General features: G+C 45.8%; 1 protein-coding gene across 2 annotated transcripts in view; it reads right to left on the reverse strand.

Moving 5' to 3' along the window:
• Window positions 1-18,560, reverse strand: part of HSF1 (heat shock transcription factor 1) — an 89,007-nt gene that overhangs the window by 42,100 nt on the left and 28,347 nt on the right. For both annotated transcript variants that reach the window (XM_090040893.1, XM_090040892.1), the window contains exons 2-4: window positions 17,982-18,090; window positions 11,300-11,436; window positions 9,016-9,140 (exon numbers count right to left, since the gene is read on the reverse strand). In XM_090040893.1, the coding sequence (XP_089897019.1) occupies window positions 9,016-9,140; window positions 11,300-11,436; window positions 17,982-18,090 (371 nt within the window). The remainder of the gene's footprint in view (window positions 1-9,015; window positions 9,141-11,299; window positions 11,437-17,981; window positions 18,091-18,560) is intronic.

Raw genomic sequence — 18,560 nt, forward strand, 5'->3', positions numbered from 1 at the left:
TTCCTGCTCTGTTTTGCACAAGGGTGGTAGCGCCTAGTAAAGCTGGACATGGGGGTGGGGAATGACCACAGGCTGGGGCTAGGAGAGGAAGACAGGCAACCCTGGCCACAGATTTGGCCCTTCTTCCTCCTCCCCACAAAGGAACTTGTCCTAACAAATGGTTAGGGCATTTCTCCAGCTCAGTCTTGAGGTTCTGCTCTCTCTACTCTGCTCCATTATACCATGTGATCATGCACAATACAAAACACTGGCTTTTCCAAAAGAGGATCTCCTCTTTCAATCCAAGAAAGTGACAGCTGCTGAACAGAAGCTAATTATCTGCTGCCCACTCCTTACAGAGGGAGAATGTAGACATGTGAAAAGTCCCACTGTATGACTTTTTGGCCAGAGTAAGAAGATATGAAATAATGGTGCCATCCTTCCTGGGGTCAAACCAAGCCACACTCCTTCGCTGGCCAGACAGATCACAAAAGTAACAGGCAGCAACAGAAAAGTTTGTTCCTTGAGATACTTGTCAGGTTGGGGCCAAGAAGGAAGGCTAGTTTCAGGCAGTAAAGTACGCTTTGCCCCAAGGGCTGCATGGCACCATGAAACAGCCGGCAGCCTTATTTTCAGCTGTCAACTTAAAATCCAAGTGGTTCCAGCCTAAAAGACCCAGAAGGAAAAAGAGCTGGCTTAGAGAAGTTCCTGTTTTAGGAGAAGGTAAGGCTCCAGGAGAAACAAGAACACAGGGAGGAGAGAGGGAGGCCAACCAGAAACTGGAGCAATTCAAGGCAAGCAACTTTGTCTAATGTTAGCTTAATTATCAGCTACTTATTTGCCTCACTTGAAACACCTCTGGAAGATTGCTACCAGCCCAACAGAAGGGATGGAGTTAAACCAGGTTCTTTTCCCTATCCAGTTCCTATGATGGTTTTTCTATGGAAAGCTGAAGCGAACCCAATTTGGGGGCAGGAAAAGGATGCCATGAGTCATGGCGGCTTAGGATACAGACCTCATCTGTATGAGAACATAACAGAACACAGCTGCTATGCTAAGAGAAAGAGTCAGACAATACTTAGAAGCTGAGAAGGTGCTAATGTAAAGTCATGCCTGGCTGTGCTAGGAGTGCTGGAAGCTGCTGGGGTGGACAGGCAGCAGGGCCCCGTGACATGCTCTGCAAGCAGCAAGCGTTCTGGAGACGGGACAGGACGCAGCCTTGTCGTCTGTAGAAAGAACCTAGGGCAGAGCTGTGTGTGACAGCACAGCCACAGAACGCCAGGCCTTGGGGTGACACTTTCAAAATGTTATTGCCGCACCACGTACTCGTCTTGCACAAGGAAAAAATCTGAAGTTTAACGTGAGCTACTTTAGTTCAGAACAAAAAGCAACTGAAGGCAAGAGAGAGCACTTAATTCCAACAAACCTTGACTGTCTGAATGGGTCATCTGCAAACTTGTCCTACTATAAGCTGAGTGCATGAAAAATTCAACCAAAAGGACAGCTTTTGTATATTAGTCCAGTACCTGAAAACAGGGGCTGATACCAAGTGAAGTCCAATGCTAACTAGAGCTATGTTCTTCCAACCTTAACGCTGAGTGTCATTCCAGCTAGCCAAGGAGATGAAAGGAACTAAAAGGCTGGCTGTTGCATCTGTGCCAGAATGAAAGAGGACTCCTTGTTTCTTTAGTGAGAGGCCCGGGGGACCTTTATGTTTTATGTTTCCCAGAATGAGAAGATTTGCTCTTTTTGCATATCTTTCTGTGCGGGGTAACTTGAGAAAGAGAAAAATCCTGATGTGATGCAGTCTTTAACTCTATGGAGCTGGTAAGGCAAGAGTCTGACTGTGCATCAAAGCCTTTCCTATAGCAGGCTGCCATTACAGACAGTGTGGCCCAAAGCTTAGTTCCGGTTTTTAATCTCCAAGGCCCCCAAAAAAGAGGAGGAAGGAAAAAATAGGGATTTCCATTTCCTTAAGATGGATCAATACAGTCACTTTGTATGAGCTCAGATTAAAGAACCAACCAGGTAGGCTTCTAGTATACTCCAGGGAAGCAGTGTCCTGGCCCACAAACTCTCAGGAACTGGGGAGCATTATCCAATCCTGCTGGAGGACCTGCTCACAGGGATGGATAAATATTTTCATACCCCAAAGTTTAGCATGTCTCCTTTTTATTCTTTGCTGCCAGTGCTAAAGACTAGCAGCAAATTATCCAGACATGAGCAATATTACCTTGGTGGAGCTGGGCTTAATTGCATTCCCGAGTCTTTCAGGCAGACTGTACGGGCTAAACAAGTCAATATGGGAAGACGTGAGAAGGTCTGTGCGCAGCGGTGCAATAAAAAGACAGTTCCAATGAGCATTATATTGGATTTGCCAGAGATGATGTCCAAGTCAAGCCCAATAAAAACCCGCACAAACAGTCTTCCCTTTGACTGGCTCTGAGCCATATGTATTTTCAATATGCTACAAAGGTCTTACTCTCACCAGGAGACAAGTTGTGACTATAAACTCTTTTAAATGCCAACAGAAAGGGTCTGATATAAATTGCACCTGGTGCAATTTTTAGTGGAGGGAGGAAAAAACCCAAACTTCACCTTTAGATATGCAAAGAATTAAGAACGCAGTGTTCCAGACACTACGAACCCTGTGTCAAGTTTCTGGTGTTCACAGCCCTTCGGAGGGCACTGACAACGCTTTGTATTAAGACACTTTAAAGAAACCTTGCATTAAATAGAATGAATGCGCAACTTCCTAGGAAAGATCATGCAGGGACACCTGTGCTAGGGTGCACAGAATGGATCAAACCTTAGAAATGTCTTGGTGTTAGAGAGACATGGCTGAGCAGCATAGCCATGAAACAGGGGAGCAGGAACTTCTGACTGTAGTCCTAGTTCTACCCATTGGAGACGATCTCATACACAGTCCATGAAACTTCAGGAAATCAGGTAGTTTGGCTCTAAAGCATTTTGAGCATAAAGATTTTGGATAACTAAGCATTATTACTGGACTAGGCAAAGGGCTGGCTGATTCCTAAGCTGTGGCGCAGCAGCGGACCCCACTGCACGGCCAAACAGCTAATTCAGTCACAGTAGCGCAGTCACCCAGAGGGTAAAGCGTCACCGTTCCCATCCCTTTTGCTGCTTGCTCAATGAAGGCCCCAAGCTGCTAGGGCATAAATGTATTTGCTCTGCAAAGGCGGCCCTCTGGAACTGGACTGCCCAAAGTCCACAGGGAAAAAGGGGGCAGGCAAACTGCTTTTTTTAGATAGAAAAGATGGACGCTGACAGACCAGCTGAGGGTTTGAACCTTAAGTCCCGCACCAGGGGCTGCTGAAGGGACTCAGATGCCTAAGGCCAGGAGAAACCTTCTAGTTCAACCTTGTGTAGACTTCCCGAAGTGACTCCTGCTGCAATCTTCACAGCTGAGGCTGAGCTACAGGCACCTCTCTTTAGAAAAGCCCGATCTTGATTCAAAACGTTTCCAGTGACAGAGGAGCCAATACAACCCTTGGCGAGCCGTTCCAATGGCCAATTCTACTCACCATTAAAAAAACATGTATCCTGTTTTTCGCTTGAATGGCTAAAGTACAGACAGTCAAAAAGCCTGAGGCTGAACTGATTCAGTCTTTGTAGGTTAATCTAAGATACAGAGATTAAACTGACAAACAACTGGACACCCATTTACTTCCGACTTAGGAAACGTAGCCACATGCCTGCAGTGGCTCAAGCCAGAAGCCGGGGGGAGTTGGGGGGCACTACAGCATGCCTGCAGCCAGCATGGGCTGTATGCTTGCTTCCTCTTCCTGCTGCTCCCAAGTTCTCTTGAATTTGCAGTCCAGAATCACCGCAGCAGGATTCTCCACAGTTGCGCATCACTTCCTTTTCCTGCTTCTAGGGATTTTAGTCCACAGTCAAGGCCAGCAGTAAGTTTCAGTAAGTTTAGCAGCAAGGCAGCTCTGTACTGTGCTCCAGGGCCCCCCCCCCCCCCGATCCACTGGAGCAGGCAGCACAGCACAGCACAGCCAAGCCCAGGACTGGAAAGCATGCTGGGATCCTGGGGGACCGTGATTTAACTTGAAAAAGGAAGGGGTTAAAGGACAGAAATTTCATCAACCAGTTTGACCCAAATCAGTTAAGTCTGATACTACATTCAGCCAGGTTTATCTTAAACCAGTTTCAGCCATTTTGAAACTGGTGTATTTGCATTGAGCTTCTGTTGTGTTATAGGTTTAAACCAATTTCTGATGACTTACACCAGTCTGTGTGTAACTTCTGTCCCTAGCCAATTGGTCCGTGTTCAACTTCCAGGCAGTGGAACTTGTTGCAAGTTTGCGTGCAAAGCCCAGGAGCCTTCTCCTATCAGATTTCTGTTCCCCCTGTCAGCACTTACAGACCAATTGCCATCTCTTTGATGAGATGGATGGATCAAGCTCCTGGTGCTCACTGCTGCACAGCATGTGTTCTGATGCTTCAATCACTCTTATGGCTCCTCCTGAGTCCTCTGCAATTCTTAAACATCCTTCATGAACCGACATCCACACGGGACATGCCATGGTATTTCAGCAGGGGCCACGCCAGTGCCAAAAACAAAAGATAATACAAATTCCCTATGGCTACTTGATATCTCCTTGTTTACACATGCAAGGACCACAGTAACTCTTTTGGACCCAGCCGTGCTCTGGGAGCTCATATTTAGATGACTGAGAAAGCCTTAGGGGTCAGAGCTGCTGCTTCCTGAGATAGGGTACTCCATCCCCTAAGTATGGCTTGCACTCTTTGATCCTAAATGATTTTACATTTGACCATATTGAAACACATGCAACAGCTTTCACTAGTCTCCCTGGATATTAAGCTGAAGAAATCCAGCTATTTACCCAGAAGCTGCACTCTCAAAAATTCCTCAACTAATCCACTCTCTGGTACCTGTATCTCTAGTAGCCATGTGTACTATATGATTCCAGAATTGGGGAAGGGGAGAAGACCTGTGGTGGTGAAAACTCAGGACTGCACTCTACATCACCTTTACAGAACAGCTTTGGGAGGTTTTCATGAAGCTTCTCCCACAAGACTGACCAGGGTCCTTCTTGCTGTATCAGCCTCCTTCCAATTCTTGATTCTGGCTAAATCCTGCACTACCCCACACCACGGGGGCACAGAAGTTCCTTTTCTGTCTGCAAGTTTTCTAAGGCAGTCTGCACCAGCAGTATTCAGCGAAAGCACTGAATCTAATCTTTACTAAACAGGGGAAAACATGTGTCCTTCCCCCGACACTACAAAAATAGTTTGGAAGCACAAAAACAGTAGTCAGCAATCTACTCATAAAAACATTATTCCTTCCCAATTTTCTGCTCACCTCCTGGTGGCCAAGACAAAATTCTAGCAGTGTAAGACAGAGCCAAATGTTATCTCTAGCAGTCCATTTATTGACTGACTAAAAACAGGCAGTTTAACAGGAACAAACTGAAAGGTCATAAATGTATGCAGTCTCACCCTGTAAGTGGCATGTTAGGCTGAAGCTCCCAAGCAACGTCCAAGAAGCAGAGACATGGAACAAGGGGGCAAGGATACAGCCAGGATAAATCCCATAGCAAAATAGGACAAGAAGAGATAAAGTTACCACAAAAATTAGAAGAAAAGAGCGGTAAAGAAACAGATTTCAAACAGAAGAGAACTGAACAGAGCTTCCAAAAAGCAAGAGTGATCAGGGAGTGACTGTTATGCTGGTGTTGGGAGGACAGATGTAAATCAGTAATGACCAAACTAGCTTTAAGCTTGTTCTGGGAGGGATGGTCCAAGAGGCCGATCCTTGCTAAGGATTTTCTCCAAAACCTTGCTAAGGAAGCAAGACTGGAGGCAGGGTGAAGACCAGTAATTTTAAGCCTCCCAAGAGCAGGGGTGAGCAATCCCAGCACAACAATGAGCAGGTGCTATGAAGGGAGGCAAGAGGTGTTAAAAGCAAGCTTGATCAAGAGCAGAGCCAAGACCCTATAGATGAAGGACAGCCTGCAAGAGAGACTGGGAAGACTGACCCGAGACAGAACCAAGGGAACTGGAGAGATCACCACCAGGATGAGTAAGTGCCCTGGACCACAGAAAAGTGGGGAAAGAAAAGCAGAAGTGAAAACCTGAATGACAGGTAGGGAGGTCGCTGTGGCATATAGACAGACAGCAGCTGAATGGGTATAGCAAATTTGAAGATAGTCTTTGACAGGTATCCAGGGAACACAGCCCGACTGAAGCAGCTGTACAATTTCTGGATTTCCCACTTGAGAATCTGAATTGTCCCATGAGAAATTTCTTGTAAGTTTGTTACACAAATAAAGGGCAATGTGCGTTTTGTATTTTTTGTCACCTTTGGTCAGCAATTACCTTCTCATTGGAGGGGGAAATTCAATGCTGTTTGAGCCACAATTCTGATAATGGGAAGCTGGCAGGGTCCACGCTCCAAAGCATCGCTCTTTGTACTCCATCACCATCTAGTGGTGCGTACAGACACGCTCAGTTTACAGTAAACGCTCATGCTGTTCCCACCTGATTTGTGGGATGGCTTGAATGTAGCTCTAAATAACTGTGATCCCACTTACAGAAGCTTATTCTGTACCTAGGTAAGGGGTCAGGCTTCACAGGTTTCAAATACCATAAAATGTTTTAAATATTTACTTGACTGGAAAAAGCCAGAGAAGCTGAGCTGAATACTACATGCAAGGATCTTGGCTTTCTTAATATATAGTAACAGTCCAGAGAAAGTCAGCTGTGAACTGCAGCTACCTCTCAGGATCCTGGGAGGACTACCCATCTTACAGAGCACCTAGCTGCCCAGATCTGATTGTGGCCTTGTTACACGAGCCACAGTACAAACAGGCTGCCTGCAGAGCCCCCAGAGGAGCAACACTGCTCTAGTGATGCATCAAACAGATGATATGGGACTGCTGCTTTTCTGTGAAAGATGCCATTTTTACATGCATCTCAGAAGCAATGCAAGGCCATATGACTGGCACATGGGATCAAGAATGGCTCCTGCAGGTCCCCATAACTGTTTCATGCTTGAAGGGTAAAAGGGAATAAACTCCGCAGCTGAGGTGCTAAAGGCAGAAGCAGCCTACTGGGAGCAACACACACCAGCTAGGCATAGAGCTGCACTACATCAGAATGAGCTGCAAGCTCAGAAGACACTGGGCACCTGGATGCTCTTCCAGGAAGAGCAGGATAAAGATGAACTTCCACCTCCAAGATGCACAGATTTTTCCTGCAACAGAAGTAATGCTTGGTCCACCACTGACAAGTCATCAGATAAGACTTGTACATCTGTATGTTTCAGGTGAAAGTGAAGGATGCGTTTCCTAAAGGATGGAAAAGGTAGCCTACAAACTTGCTGAAATGTGCTTTACCAAGGCACCTTTTGGCCCTTTTAAGGCTGACAGTACGGGAGAGTTTTCATTTATGTTTGTGCTGGATGCAGCACTTAGTTTACCTGATGGCAAAAGGAAGCTCAGCTGTCTATACTGTGTACCTGGGCATGGGAAATTCAAATGCCAGTCATGGTGCCAGGGCATTTCATATACCACCACTTACTGAAGGGGACAGCAGGATGATCTACTTTTCTTCCTCCCTTTGCAATGAAGAGCCTGAAGAGAACCACAGCCTAGTTATGAGGCTTCGCACTGAGGGGCAAGGGGAAGATGAAGACAATAGCTATAATAACCCTGGAGACAAAGAAGTCTCCCTCCTCTCCCACATGAAACTATCTGTGAGCACAAGGTACTGAAATGAAATCCAAGAGGACGGAGGGCATGGAACGCTGCACGCAGATGTGCTTTCATTTGGGCATGGATCCCTTGAGATCCTCATTCCACCTCCCTGCTTTGTCCAGTAAGAGAGCACTGAACATTAGACTGGCCCCTGGAACAGCCCACTCCCCTTTTCCTATGCCACTGAAGTCAATTCTTTTGGAACAGCAGTGGAAGTTTGGAGAAACTGTGAGATGAAAATCTGTTCCTTTTCACCTTGAGGCCAGTCTAAGACACAACATCAGAAAATTCAGAGTAAGGGATGGTTTCCCTACCCAGGCAAAGGACACACAAGGAAAAGAAAAAGCAGACATTTGCAAAACCTCTGAAGGAATCTGGAGGCCCATTTTCCATTCATTTTATTGGGTATCCAAGTCCTCCAACAGCTTTAAAAACGTCTCAGCCTAATGGTCATGACTGGCAGGCCTCAATTTTAAAACAAATCTTGCTATTTGTTGGGTCAGTCCATGGCCTCATTGTTGAATAAACTAAGGACCTCAACTGACATGGGTTATGCACAACCTCTGACTTCTACTCTCTCTTGCAGGGTGGGAAAGACCAGGAGTGCTCAGCAGTGCTGTACAACACCCCCTAATGCTGGCTCAGCAAATTGATGGTGACTAAATAGCATGTTCTGTCCCCTTGTCTGTCCTGCCAAGCACAAGTCTCCAGTACCAGTAACCAGCAAGGATGGAAGTGGTATGTGTACGACATCAGGCTTGCAGAACAGCAGCAATATTAGAGCACACGTGTAGACATTGTTCCAGTCATTTAAATAACACAGTGATAGGTACAGCGTGCAAACAAGAACGTGACTTCTGCATTTGGGTGTAGGCAAACTCATGAAAAAAAAACCAGCACTGTGCAGAGGGGGTCAGACTTCACACAGGTGGAAACAAGTCGCTGCGTTCTCCTGACTCAGATCAGAAGTGCGGCAGGGTTCCTCCAAAGGGAAGTTACCAAAGCCTCACTGTCTGAGGTTGGAGGGTTGGTCACCGTGACACCAGGCCCTTACAAAGATGCAATAGTGCTCAGAAGGCTCTTCCACTCTTTCCTCCCCAGAGAGCCTCTTAAAGCTTAGACTGTGCTCCTGAGGCATTTGGGATGCTGGCAAATATGAGAGCACACACCAAAGTGGGAGACCAGCTAAACTTCTCCTAGAGGAGACCTTGAACACATTTTTTTCAGAGGAAAGAAGTCAGATGGAGCAGATTCTCCTGTTTTCTGCCCCCCCCCACATACATACTGCTTCATGGCTATCAGCTTGGAGTCCATGCTCTCTTGCTTTCCCTTCATCACCTGGACATCAGTCAGTAACTTGGTTACATTGTCTTGTCGAACCTTTATATCCTCATTCTTTATACTGGATACCTGGAGACAGAAAGGAAAAGGTCAGTGGTGTTTGCTCTTACAAAACAGTTGCTTAACTGTCAACAGTAGTACAGCAGGTGAGCCATCTTCCTCCCCCTCCAATGCCTGGGTTGCGTCTAGCTGAATCAGATGGGCTCACAGCAGTTATCTACAAGAACATTGTTACTTGCAGAGAATGAACTCTTCCCCCACCCTAAATAAGCTGAATCTCTCAGCTCAGAAAGGCAAACATTAAGGTTGGTACAAAGCCAACAGCTCTCTTGCAGCCCCAGAATGATAGTGCACAATCTTCCATCACATGATGGGATAGTTATATTGGCTAGCAGAGCATTTCTAATGCTAAAAATCAGAGGCCAGGAAGACCAAGGGAGCACAATGACAGCTGGGATTTTATTGAAGATACACAGCAGATAATCGTGCTCCTCCACAAGCCAGTACACTACAGTTAGCAGAGAACACAGCTCTTAGTGGGTGCCCCATTTTTTTCCTCTTTTTGCTACATTTATAAATGGTTAATCAGAACCAGTTGAAAGGCAAAGGAAGAAAAGCAAATGTTCACTCTGCAGCATGGAGAATGAGCAAGGCGAGAGCTGAAGTGGGATGGGGAGCCTCTCACTATAGAAATGATGAGGCTGCTACTCAGGAAGCTTTACAAGTGCTAAAGCAGGGAAGGGAGGGACCTGTTTCATTTCCCGGATAAAGAGCTCATAAGAAATGACACCCAGGCACACTTCACAAAAGCTGCAATGTATGAGGACTCTGGATCTGCCAGCAATTACAGGGGTTAGCACATCTCACCTATTCAAAAGCAGGTTCCCCCAGCCTTCCCTTGCCCACAGGCCATATATCTTTGGGATCTGCACATCACAACTTCCTAGACCACGTGCCCATTGTGCAGATGTCTGGAGGTGCTAAACGTGTTGCAGCCAAAGAGGCACTTAATGTTACCTGAAAACATCCCAGGACTCCATCATGCAGTTTTGCCTGCTGCTCTCTACAGGTGGTTTTGAGCAATATTTGGAAAAGGATAACTAAAACCTGGATGGCTGCTACTAATCAAGCCATATTTCAGAACGAATAGAGCTGTTCTGATAGTTTAGGAGAAGTTTTTGGCACCGAATACTGGCTGCTCCTTTAAAATGCTCTAACAAAATAATTAGAGAACCAGCCATAAACACGGAAGCACTCTCACAAACACAAAAAGCAGGATTTAGGTCTGAACCCCTTGACCCATCCATGATGCACAAGTAAACTTCACACCATTAGCTCTGGCAGCAGGGGAGTCCAAACTGGCCAAGGTTATCCCCCTTGCTAGACACCTGACTTACTCGCATGCCAATGTGACCAGAAGTGCCTTCTGCTCACATCAAAACTGAGCACTGCATATGGAGACCCCAACTTTAGAGAGCCCACACCTGTATTAACCAAGAGTAGCTGAGTATTATCCCAGTTTAGCACACCAATTACCACTGGGAACACCGGCTGCACGCCAGCCAGTTTAAAATATTCTTTAGTCATCTTGAATAAAACACGTTGTTTCTTGCTGTTCCCATTACCACCAGAGCCATCAGGTGATGGGATGAAATTAGAGTCTCCTCTTCAAAGGGTCTAGAGAACAGAGTTTGGTTTTTCTCATTAGGTTGAAAAATACCCCAAGTGTTCAGCCCATGGCTGCATTCCTCCTTCCATTTCTACAGGAAGGTCTGATTGCTCTGTGACTCTTCCCTAGGGGAAAGAAAAGTTTGTTGTAACCTCCATTAGACCAGGCCTACACAGTAAAAGGAAAAGGAGAGGTTTGGAGGGGATGTTAGCTTCCAGTTTGTACAGCCAAAGACAAACTGGCTTCCACATTAACCAGTTGTTTCCTTCAGGGTGTCCTGAGCCACCTCAGTCGAACCTGGTGCCAAGAGGGCAGTAAGAAAGCAATCAGAGGAAGTGACACACTACACACCTGCTACAAGCCGACTGGCACAACACCATGCGCCTGAATGAGAGGCAAGGTGGGGAGTTAACTAGAGAAGCAGCTGGCAAAGAATGAGAATTGCAGGGCCAAAATCCCCATCGCACCCCAAAGCACGCTGCTACTTTTCTAACTAGCCTTGTTAGCTCTGAAATGCTTCACTTGGGACCTGACTGAAATAGCTGTTTTGTACACTTACGCTGGTTACTTTCCTCTTGATATTCTCCAGAAGATGGTCCTGGCCTCGGATGAAATATGGATGCTGGAATTCAGTATCATCCTTTTCTGGCTTCACCAAGCCTCCCTGTTCAATATGGACAACCTTTCGAAAGCCATCTGAAAGTCAGAGGTGAACAATTTAGAGCAAAGCAGCATAATCTGAAGTTGAACTGATGAGCACAATCTTGCTTGCCAAGGGCGCGCACACATGGTATCTTATCAATATGACACAGGATTGGAGACAGAGCCTGAGAAAAACTATGAAACATATATGCCCCTTTCCCCAGTTCTTGTGTTTGCATTCCAGCAGTTGCCTCTGATTTTTGACACAGCCAATCCCCAAAACCTTGGGGGAGTGAGAGATGCCTCCTCTATAATGCAGCAGCAGATGTTCAAATAATGCTCCTCTCTGCTAGGCAAGGGAGGCATCTTATACCCTCCTTCCAACCAGTCTTGCATATGTCACCCCAAGAGTACAGCAAGCTGGGAGTGGGCTGGGAGTCAGACAAGCGCCTCAACTTTTCCCAAACATCTCCAACAAGCTGCTGCCCCTGCAGTGTCTTTGAACACAGAAAGCCCTCCAAGTCTTAAGCATCAGGAGACCAGGCAATATCCTAACTTGTCATTTGAGCACAATGCAGCAGAAGAAAAAGAAAAATGGTCTACTGAACCGTGAGTCTCAGTGCAAGGCCAGAAAAAGATTTTTCAAACAAGATGCTACACGGGACTGGAAGGTTTGCAAGTCATTGAATCTAGGGGGATAAAGCAGTTCCCATGAGCTGAATGCTGGTCCCAACGTGCTGGGCAATGCCAAGGATGCAGACAGGACAGGAGTGCTCTATCGCTTCATCCACTACTGAAAGCACAAACACTTGTGAAATGAAATCTTGCAGCTGTGCAGCAGCAAGGAAAGAATGCAGCCATATTTAACTGAAACAGTCAAAATTGTTTCTAGAGGCAGAACAAAAAATTACCACACTTGGAATCTGGCCAAGACCTTGGTGCTCACAGATCGAGCATGCCAAGGAATCTTTAAAGAGACAACGGGATCAGAATCTTATTTCATTTCTCGTCAAAAGGATGGCAATGTGATGTCTCCAACCATACTGAGTCTGCGTGGGTGGATGAGCTCCCTTCTGATTTTAATCTAGTGCTCCCCGTAGTACCCGAGTACCACAAAGCATTGTTCTCACCCTGCAGATGCAAAACCTAGGTGGAGATTAAGTGACTTGTCCAAGGTCACACAGAAGTCAGGAGCAGAGCACAGAGGACAATTCTCAAGTCCCAGTGCAGCGCCTTAATCAGTCATGCTTCCTTTCAGCAGCACATCCTGGCTGCACCTTGGGAGTCTCCCTGCAAGCAAAGCTACCTGGCACTTGCATTATATTGTACATGTTCTAGGTACTATGAGAACATTCATTCTTAACAATCCTTAAGGCATTACACCCCCATTTTAGAGAAGAGGCAGCCAAGGCTCAGAGGAAAAACGACTTGCCAGTGAGTCAGAAGTGGAATTAGAATAGGAGACCTGATTTAAACATTGTACTTGCTCCCACAGCCCACGTCTGATTTAAGTGCCAGATCTGGGGGTTTTTAAAGCCATTCTTAGCACTGTTTGTAAGTTTGAAAGATGTAATTTGTTTCAGCTGACGACACAGTATTGTCTTGGAGACTCGCAAGTACAGGAGACCAGTAACGCTGAAAATGAGTTCCTCTGCAGAAATGCCACCCTAAAAGGGTAGCATTAAAGGGTAATATTACAGTATTGGCTGGGGATTGTGGGAAGGTTAATAAGGGAGTTTAATTGTCTTGATGAATCTGGCGTTCCAGCAGAACATGGCTTATCAGCTTCTGCACTGAATTAAGAAATGGCTCTGGCTTGGATTCACCCCAGGCTAGGAACCTCAAAACAAAGCACACCAGATTTTTGCATGGTGATGTGTAGCTGACAGAGCAAGAGCCCACAGTTAGGAACTTCCTGGCTGACAGCAGCTTGCTAGGACTGCAGGGAATAAATATTCAGGCTTTATCAATGGCACTATGAGGTGGAAGACACAGGAGGTGAAAGTGCCTCTCTATGGGGTGCTGGTCAGGCCTTATCTATGTTACTGCGAGCAGTTCTGGGCTGTGTGTTTTAAAAAGGACGTGGAGCTTTGGGAGAGGGTCCAGATGTGGGTGACAAAAATGATCAGCGGTTTGGAAAGCAAGTTGTATGATGAATGGTTGAGAGAAATGGGCATGTTTAGCTCGGAGGAAAGGTGGCTACGGGTGGCCATGACAGCAGTCTTCAAAGCTCTGAAAGGCTGTCATAGAGGCAGAACATCTGTTCTCCCTTGCTGCAGAGGCCAGGATATGAATCAATGGCTTCAAAATTGCAAAAGAGTAGAATTTAGATTAGATCTCAGGGAAAAAAACAACAACAAAAAAAAGCCTGCCTTACTATTAGAGCAGGGAGGCAGTAACACAGACTGCCCAGGGAAGTGGTGGAATTTCCTTACTGGGGGTTTTCAGGAGGAGCCTGGATAGGCTTTGGTCAGGGATGATTTAAGACCAGCAGGGCTGCACTCGCACAGGGATTGGACCAGATGACCCCTGAGGTGCCTCCAGTCCTAGGACTCTGTGTTTATGGCCTGTGGAGGAGACAGTGGGATTGCAATTCTCCTGCTCTGCGGGGGATGGACTAGAAGAGCAACAAGTCAGAAAGTGCTTTCTGAGCAGTTTAGGGAAAAGTGAGAGACTTGAAACTTCAAATGCACTTAGACCATCTAAAACACTCAAGGGCAAAGCACTTTTGGAGTGCACCAATTCTGTAAACCTCCAAGATAAATCAAGAACGGTTGTTCTTAAGTGTTGTTTGAATTTGTTCGACCACAGCTGTGGCTGAAAAGAGCTTCCTGCACTTGCAGCAAGTAAATGATTTAGAGAAACTGTACATTGCTGTAGTGACATGATCCAGTTTTTCAGTTATTCAAGTGATCCTTCAAAACTAAAAGCCCTGGTCATGAACCACAGAGAGAGTGTGCCCCACCGTTATCCAGAGAACTCGTGGTGAAAGGTAATGAAACTGTCATTCGTTCTAACCACGCTGGAATGCTTCTAAACCCCACATCTGGAGCATTACTGCTAATCCTTAATACAACCCCCACATGACAGTGTATGAAAGGCATCCTTTATGTCGCTGCCTATCGCAAGAACTCAGTGCCAAAAGGTAAATACGGGTGCTTGTGTGCAGAGAGGAAGCTGAGCAGACTGTCATGAAGCAACGTCTCTGGGATAATCCCAGAATGCTCCTGCTCTCTGGCAGGGGAGAAGTTATAAACACTCCTCTCAGTCTGGAAGCATTTGCATACACAGCTCCATGCTCTCTTTCGTGTTTGAAGAGCAAGAGAAGAGTTAATTGGTGCAACTGTTTAGGGAACAGAAGAGACAGCAGAGAACATTTCCCGATCTGCAGTGAATGCAGACCTAGCTTTAATGCCGTGCAGGAATAACGATGCATGGAGTGAGAGCAACGGGAATGGTTGTCAAAGTCCGAGCACACCTCCATTTCCAGAATGGCAGCTCCCAGTGCGGAGACAATCCATAATGCAAGAACAACAGCAAGCACAGAAAACCAGAGGCTTTCCCATATTTTCTCAAGGATGGTCATCTCGTTGCTCACCATAGGCTAGTCCGGTTGAGTGGTGACCAGTTTCTAGATCCCAGCACATTAGATGAGAATTTCATAGTCCTTGAGCTAGTTCAGTCACTATTCACATTTCCATGAGCAAATTAAACTGATCAGATTAGCCCCCTAAGATAACTCCCAAGTTATACTGTGGGCCCATATAACCTAAAACTGTAAAGTTTTAACACGTAAGTTTTAAACAATTTGAGAAGAAAATAGAACAATAGTTTCATCTCGATAGAAAAGTAAAATGAGCAGATCCTATTAAACAGAGCAGATCAATTTTAAACCCCAGATTCACATACTTAATTTTATATCTTGCTTCAAGTTTTGTTCTTTCAACAAATAGGGCACTTAATCTAGGGACATGCTCCGAAATCACCTTGGAATGTGGACTCGTCAGAGACGTAATATTCTTCCTGGCTAAAATAAATATAAAACCTGAGCAGCCACCTATCAAATCCAAACAATTCCCTAGATACCTCCAGACAGATTAAGTTTTGCTATTCCACATTGTGGCAGGCCAAGCTCAGTGTTAAAATTCAGTCTTAAAAGTTTAAAACTCATTTTTCCCGTCCCAAGCAGGCACTTATCTGCTCCAGTCCTGTGCTCTGCCATAAGACAGTCCAGCCAGACGTTTCCCCAGAAGAGACGGGTGCATGCATACCCTTAGTCAAGGTTTATCTCCCCGAGACCTATTTAGGGTTCAGCTTGCCATCATTCTGGAAGCAAGTCATACTGCCATGAAAGTGCAGACAAATATAAAAGAAATGGCATTGGAACACAGGATATTTTTGAAGCACTGGCTGAGTTTGTCAAGTCACCCTGGTAAATACAATGCCCAGGAGGATTAGAAAGCTGCTTTTATGGTACAGATATTTCATGAGAAGAAAAAAGTCTCTTAGGCAGTGCCTCTTGAGAGGATTATTTAAGGCCTCTGTAAAAGCAGGTGGGGCTAGCTTTCACCCCCAACCAATGGGCATTACATGACATGACATGACCTGACTTCACCTCCCTATAACAGGAAAGGGGCTGACTTTTTTCAGAACTTAAAAAGGTAAGGGGGGGAGAGAAGTCACTTAAAGCCAAGGTAAGGGGATCATGCATGCAGAAAACTTTGTTTTGGGAACTGGACTCTTGGAAGATCTCTTCAAAGGCTGTTGTAGGTTGCTTTATTCACATGTCAAAATTGTTTGGAACAAGGAAACTAGAAAGACTTGCTCTAACAGATTAAATAGTTTTCTCTGGACTCTGTAGCCACAGAACCCAAAGAGACAGGAAACTGCTGTTGTTTTTTCTGCATATTTTTTCCTTCACTTTTTTTGTCTGCTCTACTAAGGTCTAAGAGTACAAAGAGTTTTGTACCATTTTCAGTGAGGAGTATAATTTTTCTACCAGAGTGAAGTCTGTGGATGGACAAAGCAATGATAATATAAGAACATATTTCCCTTTCCTATGGGAAGGCCCATACATATACAAGGGCATCTTTTATACTGGTAAAACTGCATCATGCTAAGGGAGTACAAGTCTGATAGACACACATCTCATTTGTGGTACAGTATATATAACTAAGAGCTGAGTCACAGATTGGGGGTGAAACCTACTGAGCCTTAGGGCATGGTGTTTCTTGGGTTTTAACCCTGTGCCCCGGCCACTGATATGCTTATTTTGCCTGCTTGTTTAATGCCGTCTCATCCAATTCCTGCTGTTGTGAAAAAGGAGGGTACTGACACTTGTATGAATACCCACCTGAGGCCTTTAAAATTGTACATAATTAAATGGGGACTTTCCAACAGGCTGCTTTCTTCTTGTTCTAGTTTCATGATCAGCTGCCCTGGGTGATGACATCAGAAGCAAAAGCAGCAGCACTTTTCTTATACACTGGTGCTTGGGTTAACCCTCTTCCAAAGAGATCGAGAGCATGCCAGCACTAGAAACAAGGGTGGCTTTCCCCTTAGAAGAGTAGTGTCTCTCAGATATAAGACCATTATGGTGCCACGACAAGTGGGAAGCGCTGCTGCAGAGATCAAGTGGCTGGACGCATGAAACCCAGCCACCTCAACGAGTAATTGCTGAGCAGCCTAATAAACTGAATGCCCTTGGCTGCCAGGAGAGGGCAGGAGAGGAGCTGTGCTTGCTAGTACAGAGCAGTTGGAAAGATCAGAAGAGGTAGGCAATTTGCAGCTGATCTACTTGAATGGCTGGCACATAAGGAACTCAGAAAGTGGCTGACCTCCTCATCCCAGCTGGCTTTGATCTCTTGGGAATGTTTCTACTCAAGGCCCACTGGCAGGAGAGAGCTGCCTGCTTTCAACGGTGACTTGTAGGCAAGTGTCACCTTTCCCAGATCAGACTGTTACAAGCAGGGGCAGGGAGGGAACGGTCCAGGATAACAGCAGCATCTGGACAGATTCCAGCACTAACTGGAGTTATTTAATAAGGTCAAGTTTGATTGGTGTGACTTAAAAAAAAAAAAAGGTTACTCGCAACAGCTGCACTTGACAAGTAAGAAGGAATGAGCCAACTTGCTCAGAGAGTGCTCAGCCTGAGAGAATGAGAAGTTTGACGGGGATCCCAGGTGGGTCCCCTCTTGGTGACAGGTGTGCATGGTAGGGATACACATCTTCATTAAAAGGGCACTAGAAGGACAAAAAAATCACAGGGCTCTTGTTCTATTACTCAAGGAAATGGCTAAAGGCAAGTGGGACTATTGAGTGCCACCAGGCTGTCTGCTCCATCAGAAACGCTCTAATGGAAGTTCTTTCTTCTCTAGCTTTACAGTGCTCTGCAGGGGGTTCTCCTTTCCCTCAGCACAAGCTGACCATATAAACTTATTCTTCGTCTCCAGAAATCCACCTAATACATTCTTGGTGTCTCTTTGTGTTTCCAAACCAAATCCAGCCCTTCCAGCTACGTAAAGGTACAGGTAGTAGAGGTGACCACTGCTGCAAGACACATTTGTGCTCTGGATTCTGGAATGATGCAGGGTACTTACACATGTTGAGCTGCCGAACGAAGCTGGCCATGTTGTTATGTTTGAAGTACTTCGGAAGCACCTCCTTGGCAAACTGGCCTTGGTCAAACACATGGAAGCTGTTTCCGCTCTGTTTGGAAAAAACAGTGAAAAGGAAATATTACAAAACTGCATGGTATCAGTCTGCAGCTTTCACCGTATTTCCCACTGTTCTTAACTTCAGATGGCATGAGCCAGTCTGACAGGGAGGTGGGCCACATGGGAGCCTCTGGCTCTACTTCTGATGACAGTTAGAGGGGAGCGAGTTAAAGATGCACCAGTTTACAACTCAACAGCATGCTGAGGTGGCAGAAGCAAGCAGGATGTGAACAGCCAGCGACTGGGGCTTTTATACTTTTTCACTCATTTTGTAAGGCTCTCCAAGGTAGCCTGACATCTTAAAGCCGATCATGCAGAGTCCTCCCCTCACAGAATACCCTTGTGGCAACCAGAATTGCTTATGAAGGGCAGCATTAGAGATGGAGTCATAGTACCGTATATTTAACTGATAGAAACAGGAATACGGGCCGGATGAGACCAGTGCAGTGCCTGGTAACTGAG

This window comes from Crocodylus siamensis, chromosome 3 (genome assembly GCF_052110815.1).
Source record: "Crocodylus siamensis isolate JL-2025a chromosome 3, ASM5211081v1, whole genome shotgun sequence".
Classification (NCBI taxonomy): Eukaryota; Metazoa; Chordata; order Crocodylia; family Crocodylidae; genus Crocodylus; species Crocodylus siamensis.